This window comes from Ahaetulla prasina, chromosome 8 (genome assembly GCF_028640845.1).
Source record: "Ahaetulla prasina isolate Xishuangbanna chromosome 8, ASM2864084v1, whole genome shotgun sequence".
NCBI classification, from domain to species: domain Eukaryota; kingdom Metazoa; phylum Chordata; class Lepidosauria; order Squamata; family Colubridae; genus Ahaetulla; species Ahaetulla prasina.
In genome coordinates, this window is record NC_080546.1 from 69,428,408 (window position 1) to 69,454,155 (window position 25,748).

A 25,748-nucleotide genomic window follows, 5' to 3' on the forward strand; every position below is an offset into this window, starting at 1 on the left:
GTTTTCCTCCAGACATTTCAGTCTTTGCTGTTTGTAACCCGGTACTTCCAGTCTACCCAGCACAAACATTACAACTAGGCAACCTCATTTGCTTATAAATCTTGTCTAAACGGCAAGGTTTGGTTTTCCTTGTTCATAATGTTTAAAGAACTATTAAATGGCTTTGTTGTACTCCTTGGGATTGAGTTTAAAAGACAGTTTGCTATAGATATTTATTATTTATAATGCAATTATAATACAATTATAATACAATTATTTGTAATGCATGATTGTCAGAAAATATTAAACACTGTGCAAAAATGTAAATGCTATAGGGAAATAGCTTGAAATGTTAGATAAAGAAGAATGTCTCAGGGAAATGACAGATTTTTCATTTTTATTTTTTGCAACACAATGGAATGTTGGAAAGAAGATATGTAGAGGGTTTTGAGACTCTTGTCCATCAGCAGGATTACTTTCCAAAAATGAAGCACAATGGGACCAAATTTGGTGTTGAAAGAAAAAAGAGCAAGGAAAGATTGAATTTGAAAATGGTCTTGGTCTGGCTGGGAATTGCAGAAAAAACATTCCTGAAAAATTCCTGCAGTACATCCCTATGAGAGAGGCAACTGCTAAGCTTCATTGTGATCAGAGCAAAGCATATGCAGCACATTTTTGTTCTTGAAATCATGTTCTGCCTATCTTCCTTGTGTTTTTTTTGTTGTTGTTAATAACTTCATTTCAAGTTCTTACAAAGACTCATTACCGTGTACAAGTACTGTTTTCCAGGGATATCTTTTGAGGTGAGGGAGATGTGTGAGCTTCACTCCTATGCATTAATAATGTTAAAAATTAGGGTTGTGCAGCCTTTTGGAATTTAAGGAAAAGATGTTTTAGAACATGTGAATATATAACTTCCACCTCTAATTCCTTAAAAGAACAATGGTCTCACATTTGCTCAATTATCTTCTGTATTTTGTATGATCCTGGAAAGAGGATCTTTAATATGAGAAATTGCAGGCAGTTGCTATTATCAACATGCTAATAAAAAGAAGCATATGGAGGCTATATATCAGTGATGGCTAACCTTTTTGCCATCGCTGCCAGGATGGGGGTGGGGGGTGGAGGGAAGATTCGCGCACGCGTGTACCCACACTCATAATTCTATCCACTCCGCCCTGCACATGCCCACACAAAACCCCTCCCCCCCAGCTCCTGGCACGTGAAGGCCCGGTAGACCCGTTTTTCTTTCTCATCTGGCTCCAGGTCCTCTCTATGCATCTGGGGAGGGTGAAAACACCCTTCCCCAGCCCCTTGGAGGCCCTCCGTAGGCCCGAAATGGCCCATTTCCCAACTTCCGGTTGGACAGGAAGTAACGTTTTTTGCTGTCCCCAGCCTCCAGAGCCATTCTATGAGTCTCTGGAGGCTGGGAAACAGCAAAAAAAAATAAAAATTCTTGTCCAACCGAAAGTTGGGAAACAAGCCATTTGGGCCTCCAGAGGGCCTGGGGAAGGCTGTTTTTGCCCTCCCTAGATGCATAGAGAGGATCTGGAGCCAGGTGAGAAAGAAAAACGGGCCTCCCCCCCCCGCGCAGGCCCTCCAGAGGCAGGAAACAGCCTCTTTCCCTGCTTCTGGTGGGTCCAGAAGTCTGAAATCAGCTGGAGCTGAGCCAGTGTGCCCATTGATATGGCTACATGTGCCATCTGTGGCACACATGCCATAGGTTCGCCATCACGGCTATATATTTTGGGCTTCATTTTATCCACTGTTTTGATCTTTTTTGGAATCAAGTTCAATAAAATATTTCATGTTTTATGCCATAATAAAGTTTTGATTTGATTGACAAATAGGAAATTTTATCTAGCTCTTTTTTTATTATTTTCATATAAATGAATGCAATGTGCATTTGATTATATTGTGATGACCCAGAGCGTGACACAAAAGCAACACAGCCAGAGAACCGATATGAGTCCCTTTATTATCACCAACTGTCCCCCAATGTCCCTTTCAAATCTCGGAGCTGGAGAGAGCTTTTCCACCAACCTGTAATAGAATTTGGTTGGCAATACTTCAGTCCCAAACATTGTAAGCAGAAAACTTCTTTAAAAAATCCAAAGGCAAGACAAGGTAATTAATCCGGCAAAGCAAGCAAAATAAGGAATTCCACAAGTAAAGTAGCATGGCAGTAAATCAAACCAGTTGGGAGGATGCCAGGATTCAAAGAAACACCAGATAAACTCAGTGTTTGTTCCTGACAACCCCCCCCCCCCATTTGCCTTTCCTTTTAAACTCCATTAGCACCTGTGCCTTGTAAAAAGGATCCGGTCCCTTTCCTCCCTCATATGCCACATAACCCACGCTGCTCTCTTCTCCATTCCTCCCTGCGCTGGCTAGGATGAGGACGGGGTAGGCCTTGGTCTTCATCTAAACCCCCCCTCTCTTGTTTTATCTCTCCCCTGCTTTGCCCAGCCTGACTTTGCTCTTCTCCAGTATTTTCCATAGCCAATGGATCCACTCTCTCACTCTCTGTCAGCCATTCCTCTTCTCCTTCGGATTCAGACTCCGACGGGCATGACATATACTGTTTATATATGTTACTTCTGATTTTATCATCAGAGCATCATATATTTTGAAACCTTACTTTAACCCTACACTTGGCCACCAGCAAAAATAGTCATACATTCTGAATCCTATAAACATTATTATTGTTTTGTTAATTCAAATATTTAATTCTTTGACAGAAGCATATCTATAAATATATGTCTGTCTGTCTGTCTATCTAAACTATCGATATGATTTTAGTACAATATGTTTCCCTAATTAATCAATATAAACAATATTTGCTGCACATTTAGAAATAATAAAAGCAATACACACAATTAATAAGTAAGTAGGACCAGTGATGGGATTCAGCCAGTTCGCACTGGTTCAGGAGAACCATTGTTAACTTTCTGAGCAGTTTAGAGAACCGGTTGTTGGAAGAAATCTCCTTCCAACAGCCTTTTGTTTTTCCCACTTTACAGGGTTAATCCTGTCAAGAGGCAGGAAGGAGACATTCTGGTGTGCCGCTCGGTGTTGTTTGCAGTCTAATCCTACTTATCTTTAAGTGTTTTCAGAAACTGCCTCTGGGTTAAGCCTTGTTACATTGTAACAGCAGTTAATAGTTCTTGGCAGTAAAACCAGACTTTCTGTAGCTTGATCAGCTTCTCTGGATTTTTTTCTCCCTTTGCTGGTACTTTTATTAGGGGCCTGACCTTTTTTAAAGCTTTTTACACTGCTTTAGTGGTTCCTGGCACTGTCCTTTTGGGGTGTACTTCCAAGAGGCAGGATGCAATCTTGGCATGCTCTCTGATTTTTTTTACTGCCTTTCTGGCAGCATGTAAATCTGGATGATTTTCTTGGAATATGTTATGAGGTGAGTGGGACCAGCTGGTATCTTTAAGTGGTGCAAATAGATCTAAGGATTGCTTATTCTGGATGGGAAAGGGTGCTTGTCACTTCACTGAGCACAGGAGTCTCTTGTCTATGGGGATTCTTCAGTCATCCAGGTCATGGTTGTCCCAAAGGTGCTTTTTTCAAGAGACAATTGGACTTTCTTGGTTTCCAGAAAGTCCAGCTGCCTCTTGAAAAAGCATCTTTGGGACAGGACTCTCGGCATTTTGTAGCCCAAGTATGGAGAGCTTAAATGACCTCTAAAGGGTTTCACTTTATATGCAAGAGTTGGCTGCTGATAATTATTGTTGCATTTTAACTATTTTAATTCTTCAAGGTGCTCAGGCACCCTGTCTGATTTGTAACTCTGGGTTACAGGTATTGCTGATCAAAAGGAAGGTATTCAGACAGAATGGTTTAGGTTTCCATGATGGCTGTGGCTATCATTGATCTTCAGTGTGTATTCCCCCATTTCTAATCTAATGATTGGTATTTAGGGCAGCTTTTTGCAAGCAAAGAAGCTTTTTGTATTTTTGTACAGGTAATCCTTGACTTACAACAGTTCATTTAGTGACCATTCAAAGTTACAATGGCACTGAAAAAAGTGACATGACCATTTTTCATACTTATGACTGTTGTAGCGTCCCCACGGTCATGAGAGGCCCGGCAAGGTGAAGTGACGTCAAGTTGGTCACACCCACCCAGTCACATGATCACCCAGACACACCTACCCAGCTGGTCATTAGGGCAGAGAACCTGTTTCAATTATTTGAATCCTACCACTGAGTAGGGCTTTATGTTTCTCTCAATAGGCCAAAATAAGTTTACAAATAGTGATTGGTGATCATGTCTTACTTAATACTTCATCTATTTTTTGTTTTGTTTTTTGATTCTTCTGCTTTGAAATCTTTTACCTCTTGGTGGTGTTTTGACTGGTCTTAATAGAGGTCTTTTCCAATTTAATTTTATTTTAAAACCAGGTCTTTTTATTTCATTTTATTTCAATATCACAAAAAACAATCATGAAGATAAAATTGGATTGATTCTCAACTTTGGGATTTACAAAGGATATAAAATCTGCTGCTTAACAAAATTATTCCTGAATGCAAAGGATAAAATGTCTATTTACAAGGGACTGCTACCTCCCCCTATTATCCCTTAAGAATGTAGCTATTCAAACATACTTTTATATATTTCTTATCTTTAAGAATATCAGGAATTTTATTAAGATGTCCTATAACATATCAGAGGTATTGATCATCTTGCCATTGCTAGTAAAGCAATGATAATGATGTGAAGGATCCACAACAAAGTTTGTTCTCCAGTTTTGAAAAAATCATGATTTAACTTCAGAGCAGTTTTGATATTCACCATCAGTTAAACTGTGAATGATTTACCTAATGATCACCTAATTTGCTAATTACCAAAATAATGGTTTTATATAACTGTATCCCAGTGTAGGAAAGTCTAGAAATCATTTGTAACTGCCAGGGCAATTAGCACTAATATTCTGTAACTTTTATTCAGAAATAATTTTCAAATGTTGGATGCATTCTGATAAAACTAACCTTTACACTAGAGATATACTTTTCCAAATTGTGCTGCCACTTTCCTAAACAGTGTTATTTCCAGAGTGCATCAAGAGGTCTTTTGGTATTTTACAAGTGAACCCAAAAATATTTACAATGATACAAATTTATTTTTTAGATTTATCTCTTCCAAAGTTAATAATGTCATATTCAACGCTGCATCAGAAGCATTATCTTCTTATATATAGTGTAACTTAAATATTGTCAGGGTTCCAAGTAACACCCCCAATGAAAGAAGACTCGGAGGCTAAAAGTTCCTCAAAGTTCCATTTTATTAGATATATCATATTGGTTTCCCATAGCGCTAAGTGTGGCAGCCCTGAAGATCCAAAGAAAAAGATGGCCTCCAGGGTTGACAAATATGCTATCAAGACACTCGTGCCAGATATTTTGGAATTTATTTTGCAATAAATTAATCTGAACAAAATAATTTTTAAAATATCTCTAAAATGAATTCTTGTAATCTCAAAAAAAATAGGGTTATTGACACACAAGAATAGCAAGACACCCAATAGAAAGAATGCCTCTGTGCACACAATGAATCTTGAATATGGGCTTTAATGAGAAGTATTTAAAATGGGAAATATCAGCTCAGGAAATATTTAAGTCACATGGAATAAAGTTTTCATGTCTGACTTGTTTGTGACAGCCTATTATCAAACTTTTCTTAGATAAAGTTGAATTGTATTGACATTTATAAAGATATATAGTGCTTTCTTTTTTCTCTTTAGGATGATCTCCATTCTATTTTGCCCTTTTTCTCTTGGGAGCATTTCTACTGATGAGCTATTCCTTTTTATAGTAATATATAATATAAATATATATATTTATTGCAAGGGATTTCACAGTGAATAGGAAGTGCAGTATAGAGCATCAAGGTTATATGTCATGATTTCTAATATGGCCATAAATCAGAGATAAGGAAAAATATAATCAGGTTGCATACAGTTTTGTTAGCAGAAGAGCAATGGAATGCTACATTTCCTTGTAAAATATGAAGCAAAAGATTGAACTGGTAACATGATCACTGTCCAAGATAGTTACCATTCTTAGGTAGAAGGTTGATGCAAAGAGTGAACAAATAGCAGAAATATTAAGAATGCTATTTTGCAAAAAAAAATAATCCCTGATATATTTGTTAGAAAGTCAAAGTTAATTGTTTTGATTTGTCCACTAAAGAAAAGTTTGGAAAGGAAAATTTAGAAGATACTCTTATATAATATGGTAGATCAAAATATTAGACTACATAATAGGACACATAATACACAGAAGTAAGTTGTTTTAATGCAAACATTAGGATTTTTTTGTTTATATAAATCTCTCTTGCTGATTTTAATGCAGCTTAAATGTGCTCAGTTATTTGGATTATTGAACTGAATGACAGTCACGGCCCTTTATCCAATGGAGTAAAGTGCGCATGTGACAGAGAAGGCTGCTCACTATCCTCTATAATTTGTTTACTGTCTGTATATGCCCACCCAACTTAATTTCAAAACATAAGCAGTGACTTTAATTTCCACTTCTTTCTGTGGTGCTCTTCACTGCTAATAAAAACACTGTTGTGCTCTTTTTGTCTTGTCCTTGAATTAACCAAATTGTGATAGAAATAGGTCAAACATAAATGACTGTATTCATTGATCACAAAAAAGGAAAAAGAATTAGACATATTGGCATTAGTGTTTACACATACTCTCATCATCTACCATGGTTAGGTTGCAAAACTTTTGATTAACAATGCATTATCATCCCCTCTAAATCCTAAAATGTGCTAAATCTTAAATATGGTTTGATAAGATAAACCACAGTTTAAGGTTTTCCAATGAATGTATTTAGCTTACAGTGCATATCTGTATCTGATACAAAATCTACTTTTTGATACCTTTTTTGTACCATCTGATTATTTATTATTAAAGTATGTATTATTTATTAATTTTTTATGCCACCCATCATCCTGACAAGGTGACTCTGATGGATGTACAGATTTTTGTAGCCCAAATCTGGTAGCACCAACTTTTTCTTATTTAGAGTTGACAGGAAAAGAAACGCTAGAACTATACAAAAGAAACACTATCATTGTTTATTTCTAATATGTAAATTAACGACATTTAACTAATCTAAGTGCCTCTGAGAGTCCATTTATGCTGTGGCCTGAAATCTTTTTCCTAATTCTGCTTCTGCCTATATCTTTTTCTTTATTCTGCTAATGATATATGAAAACAATTTTGTGTATGATAAGAAGGGTTAAGCAAATGTTAATTGTTGTTAATTATTGTTTTTGCTTGTAATAACTTGAAATGAATGTACTACTTTAATATTTGATGGCAATATTCATGAGTCTCAGTGCATGACTTTATTTATGGCAAAGTTTATCAAGATACTTCAATAATAGAATCAACAAAAAAGTTTTATATTATTACAAATAATCTGGAATTAAGCTGCTTTGAATCTTCCATTACTGTCATTTCCTTCCCATCTTTATCTGTACCATGTTTGTTTGGGGTTGTTTGTATATATAAGTTGAATCTGGTTGGTCAGCCAGTTATGAATCCATCTGCTGGTGATACTCTGTTGTGCTGGTCTGGGCTTTTATGATCGTATTTTTCAGTTTTCCAAGATTCTTGAGTTGTTTTCCCCTTTAGGATTTTCATTCAAGAAATCTTTCCTAAGATTTCTCTGAGTATATTAAAATCAGCTCTTTTAAAATCTAAGACTCTGGTGTCATTTTGTTCTGTTGCTTGTGTTTGTGTTATGCTGAATTCTAGTATGACATGGTCATTCTCACCCAAGTTTCCTGCAGTTTCAACTCCCTTTATCATTTCTTCTTTGTTTGTAAGAATTAAGTGCAGTATGACTGTCCCTCTAGTTCCCTCCTCTACCTTTTGGACAACAAAGTTGTCAGCTAGGTTGGTTAGGAACCTATTTGATTTCTCACTTGGTGCAGAATTAGTCTTCCAATTGACATCAGGGTAATTGAAGTCCCCCATTACTATTATAGTGTGTTTCCTACATATATTTGCTAGTGGTTAGCAAAAAGCACATCTATTCCTTTTCAATAAAGAAAGTTTCTAGGGTGGGACATCCATTGTTATTCTGTTATTTTCCAAAGCACCAGAAGACAAGACAAGAAACAACGGATGGAAACTAATCAAGGAGAGAAGCAGTCTAGAACTAGGGAGAAATTCCCTAACAGTAAGAACAATTAACCTGTGGAACAGTTTTCCTTCAAAAGTTGTGGGTGTTCCATCATTGGAAGCTTTTAAGAAGAGACTGGACAGCCACTTGTCTGGAATGGTATAGGGTCTCCTGCTTGTGCACGGGGTTGGACTAAAAGACCTCCAAGGTCCCTTCCAGCTCTGTTATTCTGTTTCTGATTCATAGGAAATAGTTTATGGAGACAGGTTTGGAAACCTGAAAGTATAACTAATGTAACAACTCCCTAAATTATTATTTGATTTTACTGTATGTTTAAATAATCACAATAAAGAACAAGGTCTTCTTTAAATCAAAAAGACTAATTTAGATCAACATCAAAGTGCATTTTGTTTATATTCCAGAATCTAGAGAATTAAACATCACTACTCAAATGATAAGATTTTTTTTTCTAGGAATCATTTTAGTTCTAAATGAGATTTCATAGAAATTGAGAAAAAAATCATTTTTTTCACACTGATTCACACAATTGTTTAAATAGTTTTATTTTCATAATGCTATATATTAATATTGTGTGTATGTATGTATGTTGTATGTATTTAGGAGCACCTCTCACAACTTTCTGCAATGAGAAAAACAGAAAATTTTCTATCAATCTATTTAAAAATTTATAATGTTTGAAAATTAGTCCCAAAATTAACATGTCTTTATTTATTCTTTCAATTGTTTGCTTTGGATAATGTTTTTTAAAAATAATATAGAGTAACTTTTAACTATGACCCAGTTTAGTGAAGTGGTTAAGGCATCAGTTTTGAAAACAGGAGACTTGCCTTAGAGACCTGCCTTAACACTAAGTCAGCTATATGACCTTGAGCCAATAGGTGTCTGCTCTAGGAAGCTGGTTGCGAGGACTTCTCCAGACAATTGATAGGAGTCAACAAAGACTGAAAGGCACACATACAAAAAAGCCCAGTAAGTTGTTATATTATGCTGTGTTACCTTATCTTTTTTTACGTTACATTTGAGTTTCTTCTAGTATTGGAGTCAAAACTATATAGGGCCGGAATAGCTCAGGCTGGTAAAGCCTGTTATTAAGAACACAAAGCCTGCAATTACTGCAGGTTCAAGCCCGGCCCAAGGTTGACTCAGCCTTCCATCCTTTATAAGGTAGGTAAAATGAGGACCCAGATTGTTGGGGGGGCAATAAGTTGACTTTGTAAAAATATACAAATAGAATGAGACTATTGCCTTATACACTGTAAGCCGCCCTGAGTCTTCGGAGAAGGGCGGGGTATAAATGTAAAACAAAAAAAAAAATGACGTTTATACTTTTTTCTTTCTGTCTGTTAAGATTATAACCTTGGGCCACATTGCATCTTCACTCCTAACCAGGGGTGAAATCTAAAACATTTTGCTACCTGTTCTGTGGGTGTGGCTTGGTGGGTGGGTGTGTCCTGTGACTGAGTGGGAGTGGCCAACTCAATGTCCCTCACAGCTATGCCCACTCAGTCACAACCCCCCCCACCAAGCCACGCCCACAGAACCAAGTAGGAAAATTTTTTTAAATTTCTATTCTGCCTTTTCCCTTTTTGCGAGATGCCTGCAGCTGCAGCCTCTCTGCCCGCTTGCCACCCACTCGCCACCTGTTCTCCCTTCACCTTGGGTCGGGGGCCGGGGCTCAGGGATGCGCCATTCCCTGAGGCCCCGGAGCTGCCACCTTCCTCAACGGGGTCAGGGAATGCCCCATTCCCCAACTCCAGCCTTTCTCTGGAGCTGCCGCCCACTCACTGCCCGCTCGCTGCCTGCTTGCCCTTCACCTTTGGTCAGGGGCCGGGGCCCAGGGACTCCCCATTCCCTGAGGCCCTGGCGTCGCCACCTGCTCGCCGCCTGCCTCAACCGGGTCAGGGAATGCACCATTCCCCGACACCAGTCTTGTCCCGGAGCTGCCGCCCGCTCTTCCTTTGCGCGCAGCATATACTTACTTTCCTCCAAAGGCTGGCTGCCAGGAAAGGCAAACATCCACAAGTTACTGGAGTTGCTGTCCTTGAATATGCCACCTTGTTCTATGCATCGGCTGCGCAAGCGCACACCCAACCTGCTGCTGATAAATAAATGAAATAAACAGTGTGCGCTTGTGCAGCCGGTGCATGGAACAAGCAGCAATGGCGGCGGCATATTCAAGGGGAGTGACTCCAGTAACTTTTGGACGCTTGCCTTTCCTGGCAGCCAGCCGCTGGAGGAAAGTAAGTATACACCACGTGGCGAAGGAAGAGTGGGCGGCGGCTCTGGGGCAAGACTGGTGTCCGGGAATGGTGCATTCCCTAGCCCAGTTGAGGCAGGCGGAAAACAGGTGGGGCTCTGGGGTCTCAGGGGAATGAGGCATTCCTGGGCGCTGGGCCCTGACCAAGGGCGAACAGGCAGCGAGTGGGCAGCAGCTCCGGGGAAAGGCCGGAGTCTAAGAATGGTGCATTCCCTGACCCGGTTGGGGCAGGCAGCGGCTCTGGGGCCTCGGGAAATGGGCCCCGGCCCCTGACCGAAGGGCGAGCAGGTGGCGAGCTGCCTTCCCGGCTTGCAAAGGCTGGACTGCAGGCCGTGGACTGGTTCAGGAGCGTGGCCAGCCAGCGATTGCTACCGGATCGGTGAACCAGACCCAATCTCCGCTACCTACTCGCCCGATCTGGTCCGATCCGATAGCATTTCACCCCTGCTCCTAACACATTTTCGGTGTTCTCAGCAACTGACAACTTTGATCTCTTTTATAATGTCCAAAATATAATTTTTTTTAAAAAAAGTATGTTGTACTTTGTTCTAGGAGAGAGGCACAGCTGGATGAGGAAGGGCAGTTTTTGGTCAGAATTATTTATGATGATTCCAAAACCTATGATTTGGTTGCTGCAGCAAGTAAAGTCCTCAGTGAGTAAATTTGGCTTTCTTTCAGCATTGCTTCTAAAGGATATGTTGCAATTCAGCTAATTTTATGTTTTATGATATACATGATAGTACATACCGTGTTTTCCCGAAAATAAGACCCTGTCTTATATTTTTTTGAACCCTGAAATAAGCGCTTGGCCTTATTGCCATGCGCTCAAAAGCCTGATTGGGCTTATTATCAGAGGATGTCCTATTTTGTGGAAAACAGGGTAGTACAAAAATGTTTTCAATAGTTCAGTCTGGAGCATTATTTTTCAATGTCTTGACAATGGAACTATGCAGTCATTCTTAGAATGCTTGTTTCAAATTAAGAGCAGGCCTCAGGACTTCTAAGGAACACTTTCTTTACAAGGTAGATAGTTGCCTCAGAGGATCAATTTTCCTCTGAAGTGGCTAAGTTTATGTTCATATTTCTACATACTATAATCTCAATAAATATTGGTGTCCCCTTCACTGGGTGATTTCTGCCACGTATATGTGCATGTATATGCATATGTGCACTCATAAACACAAGCGTGTCTAATACATTTAGCATCACATATAGTTTGCCCCAAATTGTTGTTTTAAAACAGACTCATGAATTGTAGTTTGTTGAAATTAGAATTGTGTGAAATAGAATACAAAATAATTGCCATATATGCGCTTCTCAAATGTGTTTTGCATATCACTGTTATTCTTTATTATGAGCTTCAATGTGGGCATGTGTATATCAAAATTTTTGGAAGAATTTGTTTCATACAATCCAATCCATTGAACTTTGAGACAATTCTTGAACCTCCTCTAAATGTGCTGGTTATCTAATCTGAAATCTCTAAAACAGGGGTCTCCAACCTTGGCAACTTTAAGACTTGTGGACTTCAACTCCCAGAGTTGTGGACTTCTGGGAGTTGAAGTCCACAAGTCTTAAAATTGCCAAGGTTGGAGACCCCTGCTCTAAAATACGTTAAGTTCTTAAAAAGATTTTAAAACTGGTTTTGAAAATAAGTAATGGATATATATAGTGTGTCTTTCTAGACTATAATTTGCTAAACTCCTTATGGTATTGATTAACATTACTCGTTTTATTATTTTACTTAATCAGTGCTGTAATATTATTTCTTGCTTAGCAAAAAGCATTGACCTTGACATTTTCAAAACACATTATTTTATTTGTTTGTTAATTTTACAGACCTTAATGCTGGAGAAATCCTTCAAATGTTTGGGAAGATGTTTTTTGTGTTTTGCCAAGAATCTGGTTATGACACCATCTTACGTGTGTTGGGATCAAATGTTAGAGAGTTTTTACAAGTAAGTTAACTGAGACAAGTCATCAATGGCTCAGTTCCAGGACAATTGAATTTGAACAGTTTGTTTGCTATGGTACTATGCACATTTACTTAAACACAGCAATGTAATGCATGAAATTTCTAGATCCAGAATCGGAAGTCCTTTCATTCTGACTACTTTGTAGGCAATAACTTTACACTAGCCTTTCAAAAATAATGTCGTGACAATTCATATTTAAGAACCAAAATAATAAACATCAAACTTCAGTTTTTCATGTAATTAAGAAATTAGTGGAAATTATAAGAAAAACATATTTACAGGTGAAACTCAAAAAATTAGAATATCGTGCAAAAGTTCATTTATTTCAGTAAAGCAACTTAAAAGGAGAAACTAATATATAAGATAGACTCATTACATGCAAAGCGAGATAGTTCAAGCCTTGATTTGTCATAATTTTGATGATTATGGCTGACAGCTCATGAAAACCCCAAATTCACAATCTCAGAAAATTAGAATATTGTGAGAAAGTTCAATATTCTAGGCTCAAAGTGTCCCCCCTAATCAGCTAATTAAGCCATAACACCTGCAAAGGGTTCCTGAGCCTTTTAAAGGTCTCCCAGTCTGGTTCAATAGAAATCACAATCATGGGAAAGACTGCTGACCTGACAGTTGTGCAGAAAACCATCATTGACACCCTCCATAAGGAGGGAAAGCCTCAAAAGGTAATTGCAAAAGAAGTTGGATGTTCCCAAAGTGCTGTATCAAAGCACATTAATGGAAAGTTATGTGGAAGGGAAAAGTGTGGAAGAAAAGGGTACACAAGCAGCAGGGATGACCGTAGCCTGGAGAAGATTGTCAGTAAAAGGCCATTAAAAAGTGTTGGGGACTTTCACAAGGAGTGGACTGAGGCTGGAGTCAGTGCATCAAGAGCCACCACACACAGACGGATCCTGGACATGGGCTTCAAATGTCATATTCCTCTTGTCAAACCGCTCCTGAACAACAAACAACGTCAGAAGCGTCTTACCTGAGCTAAAGACAAGAAGAACTGGTCTGTTGCACAGTGGTCCAAAGTCCTCTTTTCTGATGAGAGCAACTTTTGCATCTCATTTGGAAACCAAGGACCCAGAGTCTGGAGGAAGAATGGAGAGGCACACACTGCAAGATGCTTGAAGTCCAGTGCGAAGTTTCCACAGTCTGTGTTGATTTGGGGAGCCATGTCATCTGCTGGTGTTGGTCCACTGTGCTTCATTAAGTCCAGGGTCAACGCAGCCGTCTACCAGGAGATTTTGGAGCACTTCATGCTTCCTTCCACAGATGAGCTTTATGGGGATGCTGACTTCATTTTCCAGCAGGACTTGGCACCTGCCCACACTGCCAAAAGTACCAAAACCTGGTTCAATGCCCATGGGATTACTGTGCTTGATTGGCCAGCAAACTCGCCTGACCTGAACCCCATAGAGAATCTATGAGGCATTGCCAAGAGAAAGATGAGAGACCTGAGACCGAACAATGCAGAAGAGTTGAAGGCCGCTATTGAAGCATCCTGGTCTTCCATAACACCTCAGCAGTGCCACAGGCTGATAGCATCCATGCCACGCTGCATTGAGTCAGTAATTGATGCAAAAGGGGCCTAAACCAAGTACTGAGTACATATGCATGCTTATACTTTTCAGAGGTCCGATATTGTTCTATGTATTATTCTTGTTTTATTGATTTCATGTAATATTCTAATTTTCTGAGATTATGAATTTGGGGTTTTCATGAGCTGTCAGCCATAATCATCAAAATTATGACAAATCAAGGCTTAAACTATCTCGCTTTGCATGTAATGAGTCTATCTCATATATTAGTTTCACCTTTTAAGTTGCATTACTGAAATAAATGAACTTTTGCACGATATTCTAATTTTTCGAGTTTCACCTGTAAATATCAGTCATCCAAAACAAAAACAACAATGAAAAAGCCCCAGCCTTGATTACTAAATTCCATTTCCATTCCATTTTTGTTGTGTCCAGATAATGCTATAGTTGAACCTCTGACATCTTGAGACCAATAACTTCTATTGCAATAAGGACATGCTCAGCTAATTTAAATTATTTTAATAATGTGAGGTATTTTTATAATATACTATATACATTTATTAATATGGGGACATATGGAATTGTTTTACTCCTATTGATGACACTTCATAGCTGTCAACCCTGAATCTGACCTGACTGAGGCCATTTTGAGGCTTCAGGGCTGCCACAACTGGAGCTAAAGGATGGGTAGGGGAGAGTAGAGATAGCTGAAGTTTGAAGGACGTTCCAACAGGTGCTTGGAAAGAGGGGACTGAGATCACCTAGCAACTGGACTGTATCTGGATTGGATCATGTGACTGATTGATTTGAGAAATTGAAAATCTTCTAACTTTTAATTAGGAATGTTGGTTTTCACCAGCCTGTGCCAATATGGCATATCCAATAAAGCTATTCTTTGAGGAATCTACCTGCCTCAGAGTTTTGTTTGCTGTGGGTATGTTACTTGGAACCCTGACAATAGCATCTAAAACAGATATTCTAATCATGTAAAAAAAAATTCTATAGCTTTGTAGACAATAAATGACAAGATGATTTATATATCAAATACAGCTCAAAACCTTGAGAAAATGTGATTCTGTGCATTCATTTATCCATATATCATTCTAAAATGCAACCATTGTTTTAAATACAAGTTTAATTTTATTACTTTAAAAATATCTCCAGTACATAATTTGAGAAGAAAATATTGCTAAAGGCAATGTTAACGCAGCATGTAAATGAAGAATGGCTAGTCAATAAGTGCAATTTGAGGCATCCCAGGGGTATTTTTGTATTAATAGCATAAAAGAAAAATCAATCAGACATAGAGTGGTGGTTAATAAAAAATACTTTAGGGAGCAGTCTATTAGTCTACTCATATTCTGTTACTGACACAAATATGCACTCTCTGAAGATATAAAATTCAAAAACATGGCAACAATTGGGCAGCTTTGACCTTGAAAGCTAGGTTAAAGATGGCCAAGTATAAAAATGAATCTTTTATGTTTCCACTTACTTAAATTGAGTTTTCTGCATAATCATTAAACATTAAGTAAAATGTAATGAGGAAACATGTGCATCCGTATTTTTCACTGATACTTGAAATAAATGGAACCTGTATTCTTTCCACTTCCTGTACTGCATAAAAGCCAGAGTTATACTAAAAAACAATTTACTTAACAAGTACAGGTAATCCCAGTGTTACGACTGTTCATTTAGCACCTGTTCGAAGTTACGAGATAAGCGGCCCCTAGTGTTTACAAGCAAGTCCCAAAATTACGAATGTTGCAGCACCATGGCAGTTGTTCACCTCGTGACTGGCTGTTGTTATTGAGACATGGTCCAATTTCTTGTGAGCTGGCCAGCCACTCAAACCAGACCATGACTCAGAAGCACCCAGATAAACAATTCTAATCCTAATCTGGATCACACAGACAGTACATAACTATAGCCCGCAACAACAGTCAGCCTATCAAACACTCCGAAATCAGATCATGACTCAGAAATATCCGAACAAACAACATTCAGGCTAATTTGCATCTCATAAAAAGGTATTTAGAGTCCTGTGTTCTGACAGACAAGTATAGCTCAAAATGCATTGACGATGTCTCCTTGAATAGTGATGAAACGTTTGCAACCAAATTGCCAAGCTCGGAGTTCAAACCAAAAGCCTAACTAGCAACCCGAGCTACTAATACTGAAACACATTTCATTCCTGGCTACTTCCAAAGTTTTGGACATTTACATATGTTAAATATGGATCTAATATCTGATATCGCATTACATATAAAACATCCTCATTCCTCATTATATATGCTTTAGAGTTACATTAACAAAATATAGCTGCATAAAATTCAGGGTTAGGGATAAAGACTGTACAGTAATTTAGAACTGATGGAAATGATGCTGATTGTGGTTACTATGTGAATGTTTTCCTTTCACTATCTTAGTGTAAGTAAAAGTAAGTTAACGAAAGTAGGGGGATACTTGCAAAGTAACAGATTTCCCATCCCAGTACTGTTTTCTTGATTTCCTTTCTTGCAATATGTGCTTTCCAACACCTTTAGAGGTTTATTTTATACAGAATAGGCATACTTTGAATTTCTGTTTACCTCAGCTTGATCAAAGCCTCTCTTTGAGAATGTTAGAAAATTAGATTATAACATTTTCTTGTAATTATTTCCTCCCCAGAATCTTGATGCTTTACATGACCATCTTGCTACAATATACCCAGGTATGCGTGCTCCTTCCTTTAGATGCACAGATGCAGAAAAAGGGAAAGGCCTCATTCTGCATTACTATTCAGAGAGGGAAGGACTCCAAGATATTGTCATTGGAATCATCAAAACAGTTGCTCAACAAATTCATGGCACAGAAATTGATATGAAGGTAAATGTCAAGATAAAGTCTCTCCAATGGTTGGTATTTCACAAATATGCAAAATTACTTTATAGCAATTTCTTTATCTCTTTTTCAAAAGTAAACTTATTTTCAAGGTATAGTACTATTACAAATTTCAAGAATTAATTTTTATTTATAGAAAATTACAAATAGCAGAATCCTGTGTAAATTTTGTTTGATTTTTGTATATTGCTCATTTTTGTAATGCTATTTGTATATTAATTGATCCAACAATTCTAGAATCCTAAATTTGCCTTTGATACAAGATCAGGATTTGCCCCAATATTTTATTATCTGACGCAGGATGGGAGGAAAATTTTTAAGAATGGACAAAAAATAATACTACAGAGTTTCCAGTTCTAGTCTTCATAGAAGGGTTACTTGGGAAGGGTTACTACCTCAACTTCTTGATGTAAGTTTGACTTCTCCAATTGGTGTCCTTCAGATACTTTGAACTTTAGTAACGATAATTCCAAACTCATTGACTATACTGTTTGAAAAGTACCAAGTTGGGAATGACTATCAATATCTGTTTGGGTGAGAGCACATCAATTCTTTCTCTTTTTGTGTTCTCTTATTTTCTTTTTAAAAATATACACAAATAATAGACTCTGCATAAACTAGTTGTAGAAACAGCCTGACTTCTGTTTTTTTAATTATATTCCTGTTCCATAAATTGAGAATGTTCTATACATTATTTTGTGTTATTATGAATGAAATCATATAGAACAGCCCAGGGGTGAAATGTACTTACCTTTCCTACCGGTTCGCTGATGTGCACGTGCCGCACATCTGCACAAGTGCAAAGCCTTCTACGCATGCGCAGATGGTCAAAATCAGGATGTGATGACATCCCGGTTGGGGGGGGTGAAATCTCCTACCACTAGTGCTGAACTACCTGCCGCTGGCACTATCAGCTCCCACGAGTCAGATAGAACAGGCAGCATTTCACCCCTGGAACAGCCTAATAATTATATACTTGATATCAGAAATCAGGTGATATGAGAGTTTAGCAGAAACATGAACATTGATTAGAGAGGATAAATAAAAGAAAAAGTAGTGTGTGTGTGTGTGTGTGTATACATACATACATACACACACACATACACACGCACACGTTTTTGTTGTTGTTGTTAGTTGCGAAGTCATGTCCGACCCATTGCAACACCATGGACAAAGTTCCTCCAGGCCTTCCTATCCTCTACCATCCCCTGGAGTCCATTTAAGCTCACGCCTACTGCTTCAGTGACTCCATCTAACCATCTTGTTCTCTGTCGTCCCCTTCTTCTTTTGCCCTCAATCTTTCCCAGCATTAGGCTTTTCTCTGTGAGTCCTTCCTTCTCATTAGGTGATAAACACCACATATATACAGATACAGATACAGATACAGATACAGATAGATACAGATACAGATACAGATACATACGTGTGTGTGTGTGTGTGTGTGTGTGTGTGTGTGTGTGTGTGTGTGTGTGTATGTAGGTCTTTGGTTATTTGGGTTTTCTCCCATGTAAAATTGGAAGTGTCTTGGCGACGTTTCAACGAAGTCTCATTCGTCATCTTCAGTCTTCTGCTTCGTGCTTCTGGGAGCAATGTGTGATTGCAGCTGTTTCTTCCTTTTTAACTGCTAGTGGGGGTTTGAACTGATTGGGTGGGAGCTTGGCTGTGCTCTGATTGGATGGGGGTCTTTTTGTGCTCTGATTGGCTGGGGGTGTGTCCTGTTTGGGTGGGGGCTTGGTTGTGCTCAGATTAGTCTGAGTTGCAGGGGGATTTGAGCTGGTGAGCTGCATTGCTGTTGTTTGGCTTCGTGTTCGTGGTCGTGTCATTCCTCGTGTTCAGTTTTGGCGATAGTTCTGGTCTTTTTAAAGTCAATATCGTGTCCTGAGGCTTTAAGGTGTTGGACCAGGGAAGAAGTTGGTTCCTCTTTTTTTACTGAGTTCTTGTGTTCTTCAGTGCGTGCACTTATTCTTCTATTGGTTTGTCCAATGTATGTGGTGGGGCAGGCGGTGCATGGGATTTCATATACTTCTTGATTTTCTAATTCAACTTCTTCCCTGGTCCAACACCTTAAAGCCACAGGACATGATATTGACTTTAAAAAGACCAGAACTATCGCCAAAACTGAACACTTTAACAACAGAATAATCAGAGAAGCCATCGAGATAGAAAAATGCCCACACAGCATGAACAAATGAGATGATACCTCCCGCCTACCAGCCATTTGGAAACCTGCCCTTATTGACAAACGAGTCCTTAACACGAGGAATGACACCAGACCCATACTCACGAGGTACACACAGGATGTCACCACCACACATCCACCCAGAAAGCAGACCCAAACCCACACTGATCATGAAGCACAACCAAGGACCAGAAGCCAGACCGCAGCTGCAACATTAGCCATTTCAAACCCCTTCAATCCATACATGCAGCACACTGACACCCACTATGAAGATGTAGCACGACCATGAACACGAAGCCAAACAACAGCAATGCAGCTCACCAGCTCAAATCCCCTTGCAACTCAGACTAATCTGAGCACAACCAAGCCCCCACCCAAACAGGACACCCCCCCATCCAATCAGAGCACAAAAAAACCCCATCCAATCAGAGCACAGCCAAGCTCCCACCCAATCAGTTCAAACCCCCACTAGCAGTTAAAAAGGAAGAAACAGCTGCAATCACACATTGTTCCCAGAAACACGAAGCTGAAGCCTGAAGATGACGAATGAGACTTCACTGAAACGTCGCCAAGACACTTCCAATTTTATGTGGGAGAAAACCTGAATAACCAAAGACCTACATACAAACACCCGTGAAAACCTCAGAAAACATGTATGTATGTATGTATGTATGTATGTATGTATGTATGTAGGTTTTGGTATGTTCGGGTCTTTTCCCGTGTAAGATTGAAAGTATTTAGGCAACGTTTTGATGAGATCTCACTCATCATCTTCAGGCTGGAGTTTTTTGGCTTTGTTCTTATGTTCTTATCCCCAGAGAAAAATCATCCATATGCCCCAAGCTCTATGGCTTCCCCAAGATACACAAAGAAGGAACCCCACTCAGACCCATAGTCAGTCATCCTTAGGCTCACCTCTACAGAATCTTGCCAAATTTCTTGCCAAACAACTTCAGCCATACGCAGAATCCATCACCTCACACATACAAAACTCATTCCGCTTCATAGAAACAATAAAGAAACAAAACCTACAACCCAGTGAGCTTCGATGTCATATCCCTCTTCACCCAAATATCTATTAAAGAAGCATTGACAGCTATCCAAAACAAATACAACCCCCCCCAAACACATCCTAGATCTGACCAACCACTGCCTAACCAATACATACTTCATCCACAATGGACAAAGATATGAACAGGTAGAAGGAGCCCATGGGATCACCCCTCTCACCTGTCATCGCAAACCTATACATGGAACACTTTGAAACCAACGCTTTAGATAAATCTGAACACAAACCCAAACTCTGGCTCAGTTATGTAGATGACACCTTCGTAATTTGGCCACACGGAAAGAAAGAACTGGATAACTTCCTCACACATCTCAATATCCTTCACCCCAAAATACAATTGACCAGGGAAATAGAAGTGAAGAACCAACTCCCTTTTCTAGACGTCCTAATCTACAAAAAACCCAACGGCTCCCTAGGACACACCATCTACCAGAAAAAACACACACCACCAACCGCTACTTAAATGCACAATCACATCACCACCCTGCACAGATCAACTCCGTAGCCAAGACTCTCATCTCCAGAACCAAATGCCTAGCCGACAAAGACCACCTGAAAACTGAATTATACACTCTCACAAACGTATTAATCTCCAACGGATTCCAAAGAAACACAGTTACCAACCTAAACCAAAGGGAGACACCACCCAAGAACCAAGACACAGAACAAGACAAAGGCATCGCCCTCCTCCTGTACATCAAAGGCACCACAGATAAAATAAGAAAAATTCTCCACAAACACAACATCAAGACAGCCTTCTGCACAGACCAAAAAATAGCCAACATCTTAAGAAACCCCAAAGGCAAGATCCATCTAGAAAACCAAGGAGTCTATGAAATACCATGCAAAATCTGCCCAGCCACATACATTGGACAAACTAATAGGAGAGTAAATGCATGCATCGCAGAACATAAGAACTCAGTCAGAAAAGAAGAAAAAACCTCCTCCCTTTTCCAGCACCTTAAAACTATAGGACATGAAATTGATTTTGAAGGAACCAAATTAATCTCCAAAACTGAACACTATAACAAGAGAATAATTATGGAAGCCATAGAAATAGAGAAACACCTCCACAACATGAACAAACGGGACAACACCTCCCGCCTACCAGACATTTGGAAACTGGCCTTAGTCAACAAACTAGTCCCAGCCACAAAAATTGACACTGGACCCAGGATAACACACGATGCCACCACCAATCATCCTCACCAGATTCAAACCCAAATCCATCCCATAGACGAAACACAACCACCATCCAGAAGCCGGTCCATGCTGGCACCATTGGCTGCTGCGCCCCCCTCCGATCCCCACACAAAGCAAGCTGACACACGCCAGGAACACATGACAAGACCTCGGACTCAGAGCCAAACCAAAACCGACCGGTCGCAGACGGTGTTGACAGGGGGGCAGAGGTCGGCCCCGAGGCGCCTCACTTGTGGGGTGCCGCAGGGGTCGATTCTCTCGCCCCTTCTGTTCAACATCTATATGAAGCCGCTGGGTGAGATCATCAGTGGCTTCGGTGTGAGGTACCAGCTGTACGCTGATGACACCCAGCTGTACTTTTCCACACCGGGCCACCCCAATGAAGCTATCGAAGTGCTGTCCCGGTGTTTGGAAGCCGTACGGGTCTGGATGGGGAGAAACAGGCTCAAGCTCAATCCCTCCAAGACAGAGTGGCTGTGGATGCCGGCATCCCGGTACAGTCAGCTGAGTCCTCGGCTGACTGTTGGGGGCGAGTCATTGGCCCCGATGGAGAGGGTGCGCAACCTGGGCGTCCTCCTGGATGAACGGCTGTCTTTTGAAGATCATTTGACGGCCGTCTCCAGGAGAGCTTTCCACCAGGTTCGCCTGGTGCGCCAGCTGCGCCTCTTTGTAGACCGGGATGCCTTATGCACGGTCACTCACGCCCTCGTGACGTCTCGCCTGGATTACTGCAATGCTCTCTACATGGGGCTCCTTTGAGGGGCATCCGAGGCTCCAGTTAGTCCAGAATGCGGCTGCGCTGGTGATAGAGGGAGCCCTCATGGCTCCCGTGACACCTATCCTGCGCAGACTGCACTGGCTACCTGTGGCCTTCCGGGTGCGCTTCAAGGTGTTGGTGACAATCTTTAAAGCGCTCCATGGCATAGGGCCGGGCTATTTACGGGACCGCCTACTGCTACCGAATACCTCTCACCAACCCGTGCGCTCTCACAGAGAGGGACTCCTCAGGGTGCCGTCAGCTAGGCAGTGTCGTCTGGCGACACCCAGGGGAAGGGCCTTCTCTGTGGGGGCTCCCACCCTCTGGAACGAACTCCCTCCAGGACTTCGTCAACTTCCGGACCTCCGAACCTTTCATCGCGAGCTTAAAACACACTTATTCATCTGCGCGGGACTGGATTAGATTTTAAATTTACTGGTTTTAAATGGGTTTTTATTATTTATATTGTTTTTTAATAATTCGGCTATAGAATAAGTTTTTTAATTGTCATTTTAGTTTGTATTTATATGTATTTTTAATTGCCTGTGAACCGCCCTGAGTCCCTAGGGAGATAGGGCGGTATATAAATATGAAAAATAAATAAATAAATAAAAATAAAAATAAATAAAACCCAGAATGCTGCATCACAGCCATCTGCTCAATACATCACATCACAGAACTCCAGAGGCCACAACACCAAAGTTCAGGACATTACAACACAACGTACTACCCAGGATGTTACAGCACAAGACTCAGGAGGTCACATTCCCAGAATTCAGGACATTTCCAGGAAGCCCATTACCACTACAGGAGGTCACATTCCCAGAACTCAGGATGTTTCCACACAGCCCATTAACCAGGTCATTACAACACAAAAGACTAGGACCAGACCCACACAGGATGCTACGAAACAGCCGACCAATCTGCAAACACCCACTCCATCTACCAATCAAGATGCAACCACACAACCAACCAACCCGCTCACAGCAACACTCCCCACTAGTATTTATAGAGAGACGGCAGTTCTGACCACGCTTTGCTCGCACAAGCACGAAGCCGAAAGCACCAGCCTGAAGATGATAGTGAGACCTCGTCGAAATATCGCCAAGATACTCTCAACCTTACACGGGAAAAGACACGAATATGCCAAGACCTACATACATACATACATACATACATACATACATACATACATATATGAGTAGCATATATATATAAGAGAATACCTTCAGTAGGCAAACAATGCTGTTCTTCTAGTCCTTTCTGCCTGACTTGGTTGTTTCATGTTTTTTCTTAACCCCAGTGACAAAGAAAGTGATGGTCTATTATCTTGATGTATTACTATTTTAAAAAGGTTGTTATATTTTAAAGATTGTGGGCAATTATGCAAAAGCATTACATATGTTGTTTCATATGAATATGAAATTATCTTGAAATGGAATGAGGATTGTTGATAATTGCTCCACTGTCGAAGCATCTGGCATTTGGTGGGCTTCTCATGAAGGAAATGAGACAAACATGCAGTTTTTCTCAAGATGAGAGAGCATCAAACAAAATTCTATCCTTTTATTAGGACTCTTATCAGAAGGCGTCTACATCAAAGGCAGACTTGCATGCATAAATCACATAGCAACAAAGGCACATTCTAAAACATCAAGAAACTTGTGTAGCAAAATTACAGTAACAAACATAAATTCATCTTGTAACATCCCAACCCTACATACTAATAAATCTCATATAATTGTGTGTAGGAGCAACTTCTTTGAAGCTTTGTGAAGTGAGCCTTATCAAAGAAGGAATGTCCTGTGGCTATCACAAAGGTGTTGATACATTTACAGGCAAACATCTTTGCAACCTTGGCATCAAACAGATTTCTGCTTACATGATAAAAATTAGCCAGACTTACCTATGCTGATCTTTTGCACATAAGCAATCTCTCAAAAGTTACTTATGCTGATTTTTCCACATAAGCAATTTCTCAAAGGGGTTCATATGGCTTAATATTGCAACACTCCACTTTTTAATTCAGGTAGAATAGGCAGTTGAAGTTGTGAGACAACTGAACATTTGTTTGATTCTTTTATTCTACAACTTTTGTAGTTTGCTTATTATGAACATTGTAGGAAATGACTACAGTTGAATACCCAAGCAAATAAGTTTGGTGCTAATTTTAAATATGTCTAAACATCACAGTCAAGCTTTTCTATAAATGCCAAATTTATTTTAATGCACCCAATACTAAGTAGATTTATCTTGTTTATCTTTCAATACTGTTACATATGGAAACAATAAAGATGATTTATTCATACATGGAATCAGCTTTATATTCTTTTACTTTTCTGCTATTGTGACCTAGTTGCAAGAAGGAAATGGGGAACTTTGCTTTTGTTTTAGTTTATCTTAGCTCATACTATAAATTACATCTAATTTTAATTATGATTTATTAGTATTCTTATAAAACAAAATTTCAGAATGATTTCTTCCATTTACCCATACTGTAGTTACATCTGATTACAGCTTCTCTGTTTAAGGCATGCTGTGCTTTAGGAAATAAAAAATTCTTGTTTCCTCTCTGATAAAGATGGAGGCAGATTTTCCATAATGTATACCAAATTACTTGACTCAGTTTGAGCTTTGTCACAAGAACAAATTGGTGCTGGGTTCACTATTGATAGTAGTTGGCTAGCGAGATACTCCACAAACAGCTTCTACCTACCTGGTAGCAGAATAGCATTCCCACCTGAGATAACATGGCTATTTTTGTGCTGGTTCAACTGAGGGATGGGCCACTTTCTATTATATGTTAAGAGCAATTCCTGCTTTTCAAACCATACAAAAAATGACTAAATGACAGGCACCAATCAAACATTGTTAGGTAAAGCGACTGTTTACAGACTGATGAGTAAACTAGATGATATTTGCAATATATATTGTACTGCCTTACTTCTGTTTTATCTTTTAAAGTATAAATGTTGACTGTTTAATCTGGACAGGATGGATTGCACCATGGGTGGATGGCAACTCATTAGATAAACTGATCCAGTTGATTACTTAAAAAAAGAAAAGAAAATACCCTATCCCCACCGGTTTACTGATTTACCTAACATTGGCTGGGAAAAGCATTAGTGAAATTAGACAATACTTATTAGTGGAATAGGACAATACTTATTGTTAAATTTTACTGAAAGGCCTTCCTAAAAAAGTCAGTCATAGGTAAATGAAATAGCTTTACTAAACAAAGCCAGTGGTCGGATTCAAGTAATTTAACAACCGGTTCTCTGCCCTAATGATTTCTTCCAACAACCAGTTTGCCAAACTGCTCAGAAAGTTAACAACCGGTTCTCCTGAAGTGGTGGGAACTGGCTGAATCCCACCACTGCAATATGCCCTCCCAAAGGAAGTGGTGCAAAACTGTGCATAATGTTGGCTGGAAAGGTGATATAATTTCTGGAAATATTTCTGGAAAGGTGATATAATTTTAATAATAATTGCATAAAATACAAAGACCTGCAAATAGGTATAAAATGACTGGGGCAAAAGAAAGCAATTATAGTATCAATAGGCGCAATCCCAAAACATCTGGAGCACAACTTGAATATCATCAGCATTGACAAAATCCCCATCAATCAATTGAAAAAGGCAGAACAATTTATATCTTGTAATGGTATCTTTAACACTATCAAACAACATCTGCCTATTCCATATCCCTTAGAAGGACTTGATAAGT

At 39.5% G+C, this 25,748-nt stretch overlaps 1 protein-coding gene across 3 annotated transcripts in view; it reads left to right on the top strand.

Moving 5' to 3' along the window:
• GUCY1B1 (guanylate cyclase 1 soluble subunit beta 1) overlaps positions 1–25,748 on the top strand; it is a 112,601-nt gene that overhangs the window by 15,143 nt on the left and 71,710 nt on the right. For all 3 annotated transcript variants that reach the window (XM_058192229.1, XM_058192228.1, XM_058192226.1), the window contains exons 3-5: positions 10,963–11,063; positions 12,250–12,368; positions 16,601–16,798. In XM_058192229.1, the coding sequence (XP_058048212.1) occupies positions 10,963–11,063; positions 12,250–12,368; positions 16,601–16,798 (418 nt within the window). The remainder of the gene's footprint in view (positions 1–10,962; positions 11,064–12,249; positions 12,369–16,600; positions 16,799–25,748) is intronic.